Raw genomic sequence first — 15525 nt, forward strand, 5'->3', positions numbered from 1 at the left:
GAGTCCTGCCTTACGATTTTCAAACTGGAGCTGTGGTTGGTACAGGAAGGGGAGGAAGGTGTGGGATAAGGAAAGTCCTCTCTCAAATAGAAAGACTGTGCAAATGGAGGTCTGGGCACTCCTTATAATGGAAGAGAATAAAGCAGCAATGAGATCGGGACCCTGAGCCCTCAGAACTGCAGGTACCCGCTTGAGCATTGGTTGTCCAACTCCTCCTTTGACTCAGTGAGCTACATAGGATCCCTTCTGTAATTCTCTTTTTTTTAGCTGATGCTAGATAAAGATGGATTTCTGTCACTGGTACTAAACAACAGTCCTGACAGCCAATACAAGAGCCAGCCTGGAGGGTATGGTTTCAAAGAGACTGGTCTAGCATTTCCGCTATTTTACACTTGATCCAACCAACATTTACTGAGTGCTAATCATGTGCCAGGCATAGTTCCAGGTACTAGAAAATACAAAGATGAAAAAGACATGGCCTTTGATCTAAAAAAAAATTCAGTCGATTACAGTCAGAGGCTTAGAACACTCACCCCACCAAGGTAACTGTCTAATATATTAGGAGACAAGATGAATTCAAGTCTGGAATACCTAACATCTGAGATGAACAAATTTTAAATGCTCCTACTCAGTTAAAATTGTATTTTCAAAAGACCTAGACATTTTAAGTGACTAACTCAGCACAAGTACAACAGAGGAAAAGGTGGAGTAGGAAGAATACCAATGACATAAAAGCTACAATATGTTACAACTACAACAGCACAGGAATATGACAATCATAACCACTTTAGACCCCAACCACTTTAGACCCCAGTCACTGCTGGTGATAAAACACTCAAGATTTAGAAATGCATGGGATATCATCTAAAAATCATTAGGCTCCAAAAAATCTGACAGACTGAGAAAACTGAGAGGTAAAGATGATGGAAAGGGAACTTGCTGCTCTGCTGGGTTTTCTAAGATCTGTTTCTACGATGGACCGTGGAAGAATGGGATATTCATTAAATGGCAGGATATACCAGGTCACAGACTAAAATGTCTTGCAAAAAGCCACCCAGCCTCCATTTGTACTGGACATTAACAGCAGCCAAATAGGAGAAATCCTTTGGCTCACATCTTAGTTCAAATACTCCAATGTCCCTGAAAGACCTGAAGGCCAGGGTCACAGGGTCAGGGTCAGTGAGGAAGGCAACATTTATTTCTGATACTGATAGGTTGTTTCTGACAGGGCAGACAGCAGCAGTTTGTAGATCACCTGTGAAAAAGTCTGGGATGAATGGGCCTTTTCACTGCCTTCTTCTCTCAAGCCTCTTTTGTAGAGGGATGTAGGTAGCAACAAAGGAGAGATTTATCACCAAGAGCCCGTTGGGCAGCTGTTTTCTTGTTGTCCCTTGTTTAACTTCTCTCTCGAGAGAGAGCAGAGTTATCTACCCAGCTAAGCAGGTGTTTAAGGCAGGTGATTTTGTTTCCATTAATTTTCTTAAGTAATAGTAAACCAGACTAGAGGGTTATCTCATGTACTCATGGGAAACCTTAACCCTGTGCCTGCTAAATCACAAGGTATATGCTGTGGTAGAAATGTGAGCTTCTGCTCCCTGTTGGTTCTGAAATCTTCAAATCCCTAATTTTAATAGCAAGCAAAACTTCAGAGTCACTGCTCATTCCTACCCCTTGACATCTGAACGTAGTCTTTTTTAATGATGTGTTAGATGTAAAGTGAAGTTGGAGGCCTTCAGGAAAAACCAGATATGAAAAGTATTACTGTTCATTTCAAAACTCAGATAAATCACCACATTAATGACTATTACATTGCACGTTCCAAGCTTCTGTGAGGGAGAGATTAACATAAAATATGAAAAATTGTTTTCATTTTAAAGCCTAAGGCTTCACAAACCTATACATTTATCCACAAGCTCTGGATGGACTTTCCAAACTTCTCTATGATCTTCTCTATGAGAAGACCCACCGTGTGTGCATTCTGCACTAGACTTGTGTCACTACGTTCAATAGGAATTTTGCTACTCCCATTTATCCTCAGCTGTAGATAGCCAATATCCACTGGTGGGTTGATGAGAACCACATTTTTATATTTGCTGGACAAAATCCTTTTATACTTTAAGTCCTTTTATTACCTTTACTTTTCTCCTATTGTAGAGCCATTATCACAAGAAGCAAACATTCGATGGCACATTTCTTTCTCTTTATCTGTGTAGTCCCTGTAGTGGCTGTAAAGTGAAATACACAGTAGTTAGAGAAGGTCTGTCTTTGTAGGAGGTGACATCTGGTGGCTGGAATTCTCCACTCAGCTCCAGAAGCACTGAAAATTCAATGGGCTTTAAACGGAATCAGGAGGGGTGGAAGCAATACTGGAGAGGTAGGTGAGACAGTGGAGGCTCCCAAGAGCTGTTAAGGAAGCCCTTGGACAAAAAGCCCATTTCTGAAAAGATGGCAGCCTTGAAGGCTAGGAGCCACTGTCAGTGAAGCTGCCAGGTGACACCTCACACTCAGTAACCACTAACTTACCCTAAGATTTTTTTGCTAAAGAATGGTTAGATTCCAAAAGTTCTACATTTATCCTGACAGGATACTTATAAATAGCAGAAAGTGTTGGAAAGTTCTAAAAGGCCCAAAATACAATTGGACCCAAATATAAAGAGATACACATACATCAGCTTTTTTTTTTATGTCAAGAAAGCTTTAAGCAATTTGGATTAAATGTTTAATGTTAACAGTAGAGAAATTCACCAATACTGAACAACAACAAAACCATCTTAAAAAACAGTGGATGTATCCTGGCCAGCGTGGTTTAGTGGTTGAGCATTGACCTATGAACCAGGAGGTCACAGTTGGATTCCCAGTCAGGGTATATGCCTGGGTTGTAGGCTCAATCCTCAGTAGGGAACATGCAGGAGGCAGCTGATCAATGATTCTTTCTCATCGTTGATGTTGCTATCTCTCTCCCCCTCTCCCTTCCTCTCTTAAATCTATAAAAATATATTAAAAAACAAACGGTGTATATATTTGGGGTGATGGAATATCAATTTATGTTGATATTTTCAAAATTTTCTACAATAAACATGAAATTTCTATAATCATAAAAAGTTACATTACTGGCCCTGGCTACGTGGCTCAGTTGCTTGGAGCATCATCCCAATACACCAGAAGATTGCAGGTTCGATCCCTATTCAGGGCTTGTACAGGAGGCAACCAACTGATTGATGTTTGTCTCACATCAATGTTTCGCTCTCTCTCCCCCACTCCCCGCTTTCTCTAAAAATCAATAAAAACATACCCCCAGATGAGGATTAAAATAAGCAAACAAATAAGTAAATAGTTACATTACTGAAATATTGGTATATATATTACTTGGATAACAAAAAAGTAACTCTATGGGTATGAATCAGATCTGAAAGATCAATTTCAGATCAAACCAGGGTCTATAAGGCACCTTTCTGCAGTCAGTTGAGAACAGTTGGTGCCAAACAGAAAGAGTACCTGAAGAACAAGTCCCTTTTAAAAATCACATTAGCCCTCCTCTTTAGGGGTGCTTATTTGAAGGGTGAGGAGTGAAACAGGGAGATGGAAAATGATCCAGACAGGTGTAGTTTGGAGTTGGTCACACTTCCCCACTAGGAGCTGCTGGTTTAGAGTACTGAGCACTTCAAACACTAGCTCTAGGGGGCGCTGCCTCATAACACGTGCTGGACAACATCCCCAGGTGGAGAGTCAGAACTGTTAAGGCATCATACCTCTCTTTCTCTGTTAGCAGGAGTGCAAACACAGGTCTCACCTGGCCAGTTTCTTCAGCTCATTATTGATGTCATGATTAAAGGGCTGTTCCTTCTGGGCTCGGACTAGAAAATCTCGGGCCTTCTGATACTCAGTCATGAGGAGACAGGCCTGTCAAATGACAGAATTTAAAAGCATAGTTAGGAACGAGCATTTTTGCAGTGCCCAAGTTGAACACCATTGCCACCTTTACTTAGGCATTTGTTCTCAAGTCCTTGTCCTCCAACTCACCTGTCCACACCGGAAGAGGGCTTTGGCATTCTTTTGGTCAATAATCAGAGCCTGCTCTCCATAGTTCAGGGCCCTGGTGGGATGTTCCAGCTTCAGGTATGTAAAGGAGAGGTTAAGGAGAACAAGAAGCTTGGCGGCTTCCACCAGGTGCTGTTCTTCAGGGGGTGCTGATCGCCTGCAGAGAAGCAACAAAGCCTGTGGAGAGGAAAGACAAGTGGTTAAGAGGAGTGACAATCTTATATACAGAAAACGCCAAGAATCCACAAAAAAACCCTTTGAGCTAAAAATTTAGTTCAGCAAAGTTTCAGGATACAAGGTCAATATATAAGTTAGTTATATTTTTATACTCTAACAATAAACAATCCAAAAATGAAATTAAGAAAATAACTCCACCCCATTGCTGCTCAGCTTCACATGCCCAGCTCAAATCAGGACCCAGGTAACAGAGACTTGGCCGACAGCAGATGCCCTCTCACCGCAACAAGACTTGATGGAGATGTCTTGCACCCATGATCCGGGGAACTGGGGTCTAGGATATCTAAATCCAGCCTAGCACCTGGAATGCTCAGGGCCTACTCAAGAAGGCAAATAATCCTCTCCACTAATAATTACAGGGTAAAACAAGATGGTTGTTAGAGTATTAAATGTGACAGTAAAATAGTAGTCAAGTTTTCAGACTAATTTAAATTGGCCAATCAAAATAAGCAAATACTCTAGAAAAATCAATTGTACTGGACAAAAAAGCTGTTCCTAAAGTGTTAACTAAAATTTTTATTGGTAGTTCATCTCATGGTAAAATTGCGTAACAGTTGGTGCCAAACAGAAAGAGTACCTGAAGAACAAGGTACTCTTGTTCATATAATGAACATATAATGAACCTTTAGGAGTCACATTTTAGTGCAAAAAATAAAATTTAAAAGCTATCAAGATTATAGCATAAAATTTCCAAAAGCCTCCCAATATTTAAACCAAAAAAGGGGGGATAGTAGAAGAATATCATGTAAGGAAAAATATCCTGCAAATAAATTACATCTAGAAAATTTTTACTTTAGAAAATTAACTTTCATTTGTAATGCTAACAGCAAGTCACCCAGGTAAAACATACATGGTGTCAAAACAAGCCAAAGGAAAATCATTTGGGCAAGAAAATGAAAAAGGATCGCAAGTCAAATTTATAGAAAATATTCCTTTATTAACTTTTGGTTGAGAATATGTTTGTATATTTTCAGAAAACAACTCCAAGACCATGTGGATTCCTGCAACAGAGAGGAATTGACAGGAGTGCTCCAGCCATGAAGTCAGAAGAGAAACAGTCCAAAGATGGAAGACGCTGACCATGCCTTGCCATACTAGCAGTCAGCAGATATGCGTCACTGCAGATTGCCCAGGACCAAACCAGAGAGGGTCGGACCTGCATTACCACCATTTGTCCACCATCCAGAACTGAAATATCATTGCTGTTATGAACACATAAACAACTGTTGGACATAGAAACCGGGACTCAAAAGAACTGTTGGCCCAGAAAGAAACTCACTATAGACTGATTCATTTGCCTCTCAGCATAACCATTATTGCTTGTCTCATTTTCGGTTCCTATAAGTGTATTCCTAGTATCACATGAGCTCACTCATCTAGGGGAAAAGATGAACAACATAGACTGAAGAACAAGAACAGCATTGATCAGACTGTCAGACCTCAGAGGGAAGGTAGGGGAGGGTGGGGACAAGGGAGATAGATCAACCAAAGGACTTGTGTGCTTGCATATGAGCCTAACCAGTGATCATGGACAACAGGGGGAGGGGGGCATGCGTGTGGGGGGTTTGGGAAGGGAACGGGGGGAGGGGGTTGATGACAAATATGTGATACCTTAATCAATAAAGTAATTAAAAAAAAAAAGAAAATAACTCCAGCCCTAACCGGTTTGGCTCAGTGGATAGAGCATCAGCCTGCGGATTCAAGGGTCCCGGGTTTGATTCTGGTCAAGGGCATGTACCTTGGTTGCGGGCACATCCCCAGTAGGGGGGTGTGCAGAAGGCAGCTGATTGATGTTTCTCTCTTCGATGTTTCTAACTCTCTCTTCCTCTCTGTAAAAAAATCAATGTTAAAAAAAATAATAACTTCAGTCCTAGCTGGTTTGGCTCAGTGAATAGAGTTTCTGCCTTTAGACGGAAGGGTCACGGCTTCAATTTCAGTCAAAGGCAGGTACTTTGAGTGCACGCTTGATCCCTGGTTGGGGTGAGTGTGGGAGGCAATCAATCAATGTGTCCCTCTCACATCAATATTTCTCTCTGTCTCTCCCACTCCCTTCCACTCTCTCTAAAAATCAATGGGAAAATATCCTCAGGTGAGGATTAACCAAAAAACAAAACAAAAAGAACCCTCTATCATCAAAAAGAATAAAATAAGTAGCAATAAATTCAAAGTGGAAGACTTGTACAGGGAAAACTACAAAACATTGTTGGAAGAAATTAAAGATGGCTTAAATAAATGTTCACGGATCAATGTCTCTCTGTCTCCCTCTATAAAATCAATTTTAAAAAATTAAAATTATGACAATACTGGGAAAGTAGAAGTGAGAAATAAAGCCTCTTCTGTATTGAGAAATAAAAAAAATGTCTGAAAGAGCAACTAAAGCATGTCATTTGTAAATTCAGAATATGATAAAAGCAGCAGGTATAATTAAAAAGTGACTGCCTCAGGGGATCAGACCCAGGAAATAAGGGAGAAGGAGTGGTCTGTTTTCAAGAGAAAAATTTTTTTCAAGCAAGCAGGCTCTCAAGAAACTTTATGAATAGTATCTATGATTCAACTGTGAGCCAAAATCTGTACTATCCAAGTTTAAGAACCAGATTTTGTCAGCATTCCAAAAGACAGGCACATGCATGCTCTCCTCTTTTATCTCTCTGAAGCGTATTCACATAAGCCAATGTGGCAGATACTGTTAGCTGCATAACCAATATCTATTCCCCTCCTCTTCTCCTAACCACTTCCATTTCATTCAAAGCAGCAATGTACTAACTTTAAAAGTACCTTTCCCAGCTTTCTATACAGCTAAGGGCTGTCCATTTAACATGGCTAATGAAATATAAAGGGAAGTAATATACAAACACACCAGACTCCTCTCCCCTCTCTTCTTTTTGCCCAGATAATCATGTGATGCTACAAGTTGAATGACCATCTTGGGGGGAAAAACAAGGACACATGTAAGGGTGGCTGAGCAGAAAGACAGAAGGAGCCTGGATCCCTGGTGGCTTCATGGAACTGCTCTACAGCCTTGGACTGCCACCCTTTTTATGTGAGGAAAAGTAAATATCTATTTGTTTAAAGAACAGTTTCCCAGAATTCTGTTGCTTGCAGCTGAGTGCAAATCCCGAATGATTTAGGCTCATATGCAAACGAGATATAAAATCAGACTACCCCTAGATTTTAAACTCTGCCCTGTTTGAGTCTGATTGAGAACTTCAGGCACAGAGTCTGGAACACAGAAAGTGCTCATAATATTTATTGAATGAGTTACAAATCACAGTGAATTCCTGTCAGCATAACCTACACAAGAAGCCAAATCACAATAAAAAACTTGGCGAGAAGGGAGTCACCTCAGAGAGTTAAATGAATCTCCACTGTCAGACAGGAAACTTCCCAGATGGGTGGAAAATCAGTTGGTAGAGGACCTAATACAGTACTAAGATGAGAATTTAAAAAAACTTTTTACTGCCCTAGCCAGTTTTCTCATTGGTTAAAGTGTCAGCCCATGGACTAAAGGATCCCAGATTCAATTTGGTCAAAGGCACATACCTTGATTGCAAGCTCCCTGGCCCTGGTCGGGGTGCATGTGGGAGGCAACCAATCGATGTGTGTGTGTCTCTCTCTCTCATCAATGTTTCTCTCTCTGTCTCTCCCTCTCCCTTCCACTCTCTCTTAAAAAAAAAAATCAATGGAAAAAATAACAAGCGAGAATTAACAAATAAATCTATAATAATAAAAGCATAATATGCAAATTGACTGAATGGCCGAACAGCAGAACGACCATCCAGATAACCTGCCGGAGGAAGCCAGGGCTGTGAGGGCTGGGGCAGCCAGGGCTGCGAGGGCCTACTCTTGCATGAATTTCATGCATTGGGCCTCTAGTCTATATATATAAAAGCCTAAGCGACTGTTATGACTGGTCAACCAAATGACCAGTTAACCGGTGCTATGATGCACACTGACCACCAGGGAGCAGTCGCTCAATGCAGGAGATGCCCCCTGGTGGTCAATGCACTCCCACAGCCAACCTCCCGCTGTCCTCCCCACCATCCCCCCCGAGACTGGCTGGCCCTGATCACCGGCCAGGCCTAGGAACCCCACCCGTGCATGAATTCGTGCACCGGGCCTCCAGTAAATAAATAAATAAATGTTTACTGAAATGCATACACACACACACACACACACACACACACACACACACACAGGTAAGTACAAAAATAAGTACCGTTCAATGAATTTTCACAACCTGAACACACCTATGTAGTCAGTATCTAGTAGCAGACACAGAACACCAGGCTTCCCCCAAATACCTTGTCCCCTCTCCCAGCCACCTAGTATGAGGTTTAATGAGATTTTTCTTAAAGAGACAACGTCTATGTCTTTTAAACAAGAAAATTTTCAGGGTCTAAACACTTCTTAAGCATTCTTACCCGTTTATATCTCACTTTGGCATCATAGAAACGATTTTGGCGGAAAAGGTAGTTGCCAAACTCCCGTTCAGTAGCTGCCACTTTTAGGACTTTCTGAAGTGGAAATTGATCTTGTTGTTCCTGAGAAGCAAAGATAAGGACACTAAAGCTACGATGCCACAATGCCAGTATAATTACACCTGTTTATTGCTGTATGTGTGCCAAGCATGGGGCTAGGTGCCTCTGCAGAGGTCATCTGTGTGAATTCCAATAGAAGCCACAGCAGTTCGGTGTTATCACTACCCCCACTTTACAGCTAGAGCCAAAAGGAGATCTTCTATAGTCCTCCCAGAGATATTCCCTAAAGCAGTTTTCATGGAATTAGAAACTGATGGAACTTGTCAAGCACAAAAATCAGAACTATTTATCAACCAAAATTTAGCAGGTCTTGGTCTGCCCAGGGCCGTACTGGTCTTTATAGCCACAATGCGCTACCTTGGGTACATATCAAAATAACCCACAGCACCTCTTTTTAAATGCAGATGTCTTGTCCCCCCAACCCAGGCATCTGCAAGAATCTGTTTTGTGTAAAGATGAAAAAAGGTAAGATCCCTCACTTGGGGTGCTGACAGTTTAGCTGGGGAGACATCAGATACAGACGTAAATCTAGGGTGGACATCTTAAGATCACATATATAGTCAGTGTGAGATAGAATGACAAAGTGTGTATCTGACTATTAACGAGATTTGAAGCCCTACCTTTATAGGAAGGGTTAAGTAAAGGCAACAAAGAAATGGCAACACTTAAATTATGAGAACAGAGGCCATATGTCCCATGTTTCCTGGGATTAACCCATTTACACCTGATGTCCTGGTATCCTATCCAGTTAATAGCCCATTTCACTCTCAAGTGTCCTGGCTTGGACAACAAATTAGATGGTTACCCTACTTATGAACTACCAAGGCGTGACTTGCTGAAAACCAACCTTAATGTTGAGAAGCAAATGTCCACTACCTTGCAGAGGGCAGCAGGCAAAGGTGACTGACTGAAAGATCAACTCAAACTGCTGGTCCATAACAAACCCACAGCCTGACCCTGGCCTAGCACAGTGACCCCCACCTCAGAGCCAGCATTATGGACAGGACTAGGAAGTGGGTGAACACCACCACCACCACCACCACCCAGGAGCCTCAGGGGTGGAACCCGGGCCAGAGGAGCATCAGCATGGCATGGTAATTACCAAAAACACAAACCCAACCCTCTCTCTATGAAGTGCTGACATTGGTACCCCAGAACTTACGGCGGTCAGGGCACAAAACTTGTCCGATTCAGCAGAATCCAGGAAGTCAATTAGCTCAATCTCAAATAAGACAGTGGAGTTGGGAGGGATCAAGGGCGGGCAGCCCAGTGTTCCATAGGCGTAGGGCGGTTTGAACAGAAACCTGGCCAGCTCTCCCCTCCGCATGGTCAGAAGGCCCAGCTCCATGCCATAAAGGGTAATATCTGGAAGAAGGGGCAGAGAACGTGGTTGAAGTCTTCCCAGTATCCTGTTCCCGGGCTCTCAATGTCTTTCCTTCTTAGGCCCAAATCGCTCCACACGCTCTTCCGAGCCTTCTGCACTGTGGCCCCAATTCACTCCCCTCCCCCCTTTCCAACTCTAACTTCTTCAGGCTCCGCAGCATTCTGGCCTCCACAGCTTTGTTCACACAGTTCTGTCTTCTTGCAACATCTTCCTCCCCATGCCCAGCGTCTGCCCCGATTGAAATGTTATTCCAACTTCAGGGCTCATTTCAGATGCCGCCTCTTCCATGGGACCCCTTCCCCTATCCTCCCAGCTGGAGTTAACGATGCCTTCATTAAGGACTCCTGCAGCGGGGCTTACACCTGCCAGGGGCTTTAACCAGGTTAGTTGTCTGAAACCAGTCAATCTCCACCACCACACTGGCTTCCATGTTCCAATCACCCCCAGTACATCCTCTCTTTTCAGCATGCATTGTGGGTAGGAAGCATTCAGCAGATGTTTACTTAAACAAACACACACAATGCCCAATGGTTAAGTCAGGGTGCGAAGATAACCTTGCCAGGTAGGACATTCCCCTAATGCCTAGGTCTCCAGGGGAAACGTAGGAGAGAGCTGGCTGGTTTAGCAAAACCCAGCCTCAAAACACCGACTCCAAGCACCTGTGCCCTGGACAGTTTTCCGGGCCTAGTGCGCTGTCCCTCATCAACTCCCCCGGAAAAAACACACACAACTCCTCCTTTTCCAGCTCCTGATGTGAACTTACCCACTCCAAGCTTCATGAGTCGGGGAGTTTTCCTAAAGCAATTCGAATCAAAAGGCTTGTCCATGTGCTCCAGGTATCCAGAATATTTCACTAGGACAGAGGGCACAGACACAGAAACATGGACCAATACCCTCACCTCTGGAACATCACCAATCTTTCATTATCACACAAAAACAACAGAATCAGATGCCCTTCAACTGGCCTGCACCCTGATGGGAACAAACCTTTGCTTAACGTTTGGATGCCCGCCCTTGGGCTTTGAGGTTCAGAAACGTGCCCCTGGTTCACAGTGGCGTCATGCAAAGGGGACACGGGGTCCCCTGGCTTTCCCTTAAAAACTCCAATTCTGCCGAAACCGGTTTGGCTCAGTGGATAGAGCATCGGCCTGCGGACTGAAAGGTCCCAGGTTTGGTTCCGGTCAAGGGCATGTACCTTGGTTGCGGGCACATCCCCAGTAGGGGGTGTACAGGAGGCAGCCGATCGATGTTTCTAACTCTCTATCCCTCTCCCTTCCTCTCTGTAAGAAATCAATAAAATATATTTAAAAAAAAGAAAAGAAAAAAGAAAGCTCCCCTGGCCGGTGTTGCACAGTGGTTAGAGCATTAGCTCGCGGACCCAAGGGTCTTAAAAAAAAACAAAAAAAAACCTCCAATTCTAACAAAGCATGTTCTACCCAATCCAGGTGCCTCCCCTCCCCCCAGAGCCAAGTGCCCGAGGCCGCCAGTCCTCCCGAGGGCCGATGGCATCCCGCGAGGGCGGGCCGTACCTAGCACCGAGGCGTCCGGCATCACCAGCTCGCCTGCACCCTCGCGGATGACGTCCTTCAGCACGCCCTGGTCCCCGGAGATGTCCAGCATCCACTGGCTTAACCTCTGGTAAGGAGACTTCGGGAACGAAACACAGACTTCAGAGCCCCGGACTGGCCCTGACTCCGGCGCCCCACCCTGCCTCGCCCGCCTGCCCGCGCGCGGGGCCCTTACCTGGCCGGGGGCGTCCTCCCCACCTCGCGTGGCTCCCGGAGTCCGGACCTCCCCCACCATGTCCACGTGACCCTCCCGAGGCACCCGCCCCGTGCCCGAGAGTCCAGGAAACGGCCGAAGGCTGCGACCCAGCCGCCCTTTATGCCCTGATGGCTGCCCCTGGCCCGGGCATTCCTTTCAGGGGCCGCGCTGAGGAGCTCAGGGACTCACACCAACCGCAGCCAACGGCCCTGGCTCTCGGGCCAGGGAGGGCGTGGCCGGGCGCGTGACGGGGTGCGTAGCACGTGGCGCAGCACGTGGCGGATGTGATGGGGGAGGGGCACTCGGTGGGGTCACGTGGCCAGAGCACCCTGGTGAGCACAAGGCCCCAGAAACGGCCTACTGCAGTGGGTTATTTCCACCTTCCTTCTTTCTCGCTTGTTTTTCCGAGAAATTCAGGCCAGGACAGGGCTTTAGAGTCAAACTGCCCAGTTCCTGAGAAGACAAGCTGATGCCTCTCACTTTTCCATCAGCAAATCTACAAAATCTGTGCTGCACTTGCGCTTTCCTGGCGCAAAGGGAGAATAGTCCTGGGTCCCAGCTGGGTCCTCCCGCTCACGGCTACTCATGCACTTTAGTTACCCCCTCTCTCCTGCATCGATCTTGCCTCGAATATGGGATCATTTCCTCCTTCTGTGTAGGAAAATCTACCCTAAAAGGAACAGGCCTCCTTTTGTCCCACAGCGCCCTCTGGCGGCTCTTCCCAGAAAAACTTCTCAAAAGAGTTGCTGCAAAGGCTTTTTAAACTACCCTGTCTCACCCTCCATTTTCGGTTCAACCCTCTTCCATGTAACCACTTTTCCCTGCTCCGTGCTACAACAGACTGCTCTTGCCGCCAAATCCATCTTGTGCCTCTTGTCAGCATTTGATGAAGTTGATGTCTCTGACCTTTGAACACTTTCCTTTTGGCATTAATATTCATTTTCCATCATTGTCATAACATGAGAAGGCTAACCCCTATTTTGTAAAACTGTTTGGAATTCTCTGATGTTTTTTTAGATGGCCTCTTATTCTAAAAAAATAACTTTGCTTTCTAGCCTGCTTTAGCCTGCTTGAGTAATGAGGAAGACAAACTTAGATGTCTGACCTGGTAGGCCAGAGACTAGATATGCCCATACTCTCAATGCCATGCTAGGTGTATTTTTTAATTGGATAGAACTGTGTTGTTTTCAAGGCCAGCAGCGAGATAACCACTAAGCGCTCATAGGGCTGGCTCTTTAATAAAAAGGGAAGTTCTGCTTGTAGCCTTGCTTAGAATTTGAATTCATTTTCTCTAAGCCCACCGGTGAATAAAGTGTGACTCCAAACTCTCCGAGCTTTGCTTGATTTATTCCGGTTCTCTGTAACAAACAGGTTGCCACAAACCTAGCTGTTTAAAGCAACACCTGTTTATTCTTTCTCATTTCTGTAGGCTAGAGGCCTGACATCAGTCTCATTGGGTTCAAATCAAGGCATCAGCCCGATGGAAGCTTTGGGGAAGAATCCACTTCAGAGCTCATTTAGGTTGTTGGCAAATCGAGATCCTTGAAGCTCTAAGCCTGAGGTCCCCATGTCCTACCTGGCTGCCAGCCAGGAGGCACCCTTAGCTCTTAGAGGCTCCTCTCCCATTCTTGCATATGGCCCCAACATCGCAGAGTCAGCAACAGGGTGCTGAGTCCTTATGTTTGCAGTCCTCTTGCTTCCTCTTCTGTGGCATCTCTCTGTGACTCCAGCAGAGAAAGTTCTCTGCGGGTAAGGGGTTACATGATGAAATTGGACCCACCTGCATAATTCAGGTTTATGACTGTGATTACATCTTCAAAGTCCCTTTGGCCTTTTAAGGTAACATGTTCACCGAGGTCCAGGAATTTGGGCATGGATATCTGGGTGGGGGCATTCTAGCTCCCACAGTTTCCTAATCACCACACTCTCCTGATGTTCCTCTTACCTCCTGGCTGTCCCTTCTCAGCCATCCTCTACTTCCTGACCTCCAAAGGTCAGCAACCTCAGGGCTGTCCTCGGATCCCTGCCCTTCTCTGCTTTCAATCCCTAAGAGATCCCAACCATTTGTGCTATAAACGGGTGGCATATACCTGGCTAGCTTAGAGCCTCCCAAGTGCCACTGTTCCAGGTGCCTGTATCCAACTGCCTTTTCCAATGGTTCTTAAAAGTAGCATCAGTGCTTGCTACAAATGCAAATTTCTTGGGTCCATCCATGGACTCCTGAGTCAGAAACTCTGCGGCCGGGCCTAGACATTTGTCTACAGACCAGTTGGGCTCTTCAGTTCCTCCACCTGGATGTCCTCAGGCTTCTGACTCTGGATCCCCCTTGTATTTTGTTTACATCATTCTTCTCTGTATCAGTCCTTCAGCTTCATCATCCATCCCGCCAAGTGCTCACACTACTGTGATCCATTATGTACACGGCAGCCAGAATGATATTTTAAAAATATAAATGAGATGATATTCCCTTGCCTTAAAACCGGTTTCTTCAATAGCTCCCACTGCCCTTGAAATGAAATCCAAACCTTGGCCCTAGTCTACACAGCCCTCCTTGCCAACCTCTCTGGTCTCATCTTCTGATATTGCCTCTCCCTTACTGTGCTCCAGCTGCACAGGTCTCCTCTCTAAGTGCTTTCCAGCCTCAGGGCCTTTGCACTTGCTGACCCAGTGCCTGGTCTACCCTCCTGAATCCTTTCAGTTGGCCAGCTTCTGTGTAACCTTCTGGCCTCAGGAAAGACATTGCCCTGCCCCTTGCTCAAGTGCACCTCATACAACCTGTCACCCCATCCTACTTTTCCACCACAGTGTTTACTTCCTGCATAGCATTTAAAACTATTATATTAATTTGTTTATTTATGACCTTACACCACTCCTACCTCCATACATCATAAACACCAAAAGGACAGAAACCTTGTCTGTCTTGTTCTTTAATATATACCTAATACCCAGCTCAATGCTTGATACGTAGCAAGTTCTCAATAAGTATTTCCTGAATTAACAAATAAAATTAGCTTGCTATTTGCCTATACCAGACCTTAGTCTTGCTTGACACTGGGGTGGAGACCACCCCTGCTGGCAGATGTGGGTGCTTAGGCCTGTGGGAGTTGTGGCCTGATGTTCTAGAGCTTTTTCTTTCTTTTTCTCTCTCTTTCTTCCTTTAGAGAGCTCCTGTTCTAGATTTCTCTCTCTCTCTCTCTTCTCTCTCTCCTTCCCTCTCTCCCTCCCTCCCTCCCTCCTTCTCTCCCTCCCTCTCTCTCTCTCTTCAAATTAGTTGGTTTAATTCCAGGTGGTAGAATTTGGGATACAACAAAGACCGGAGAACACACTTTGGCAGGATTCTGGGCTGGGATTACTCTGACCTCACAGCTAAGTTGAAATGATTGAGTGAAAAGAACTAAAAAGATGTGTCACTGCATGATGATGATGATTATTATTACTAGTGGCCCGGTGCATGAAATTCGTGCATGGGGTGGGGGGGTGTGTCCCTCAGCCCAGCCTGCCCCCTCTCCAATCTGGGACCCCTCGAAGGATGTCCTATTGCCGGTTTACAGGGATCGGGCCTAA

General features: G+C 45.0%; 1 protein-coding gene across 2 annotated transcripts in view; it reads right to left on the reverse strand.

Annotated features, from left to right (window-relative positions):
* FKBP6 (FKBP prolyl isomerase family member 6 (inactive)) overlaps positions 1–12136 on the reverse strand; it is a 29841-nt gene extending 17705 nt beyond the window's left edge. For both annotated transcript variants that reach the window (XM_054714254.1, XM_054714255.1), the window contains exons 1-8: positions 11941–12136; positions 11727–11844; positions 10961–11050; positions 9976–10178; positions 8697–8816; positions 4021–4215; positions 3791–3900; positions 2133–2225 (exon numbers count right to left, since the gene is read on the reverse strand). In XM_054714254.1, coding sequence (XP_054570229.1) covers positions 2135–2225; positions 3791–3900; positions 4021–4215; positions 8697–8816; positions 9976–10178; positions 10961–11050; positions 11727–11844; positions 11941–12000 — 987 coding nt within the window. In that variant the 5' untranslated portion in view covers positions 12001–12136 and the 3' untranslated portion in view covers positions 2133–2134. The remainder of the gene's footprint in view (positions 1–2132; positions 2226–3790; positions 3901–4020; positions 4216–8696; positions 8817–9975; positions 10179–10960; positions 11051–11726; positions 11845–11940) is intronic.
* Between the last annotated feature and the right edge of the window lie 3389 nt (positions 12137–15525).

Source organism: Eptesicus fuscus, chromosome 4 (genome assembly GCF_027574615.1).
Source record: "Eptesicus fuscus isolate TK198812 chromosome 4, DD_ASM_mEF_20220401, whole genome shotgun sequence".
NCBI lineage: Eukaryota > Metazoa > Chordata > Mammalia > Chiroptera > Vespertilionidae > Eptesicus > Eptesicus fuscus.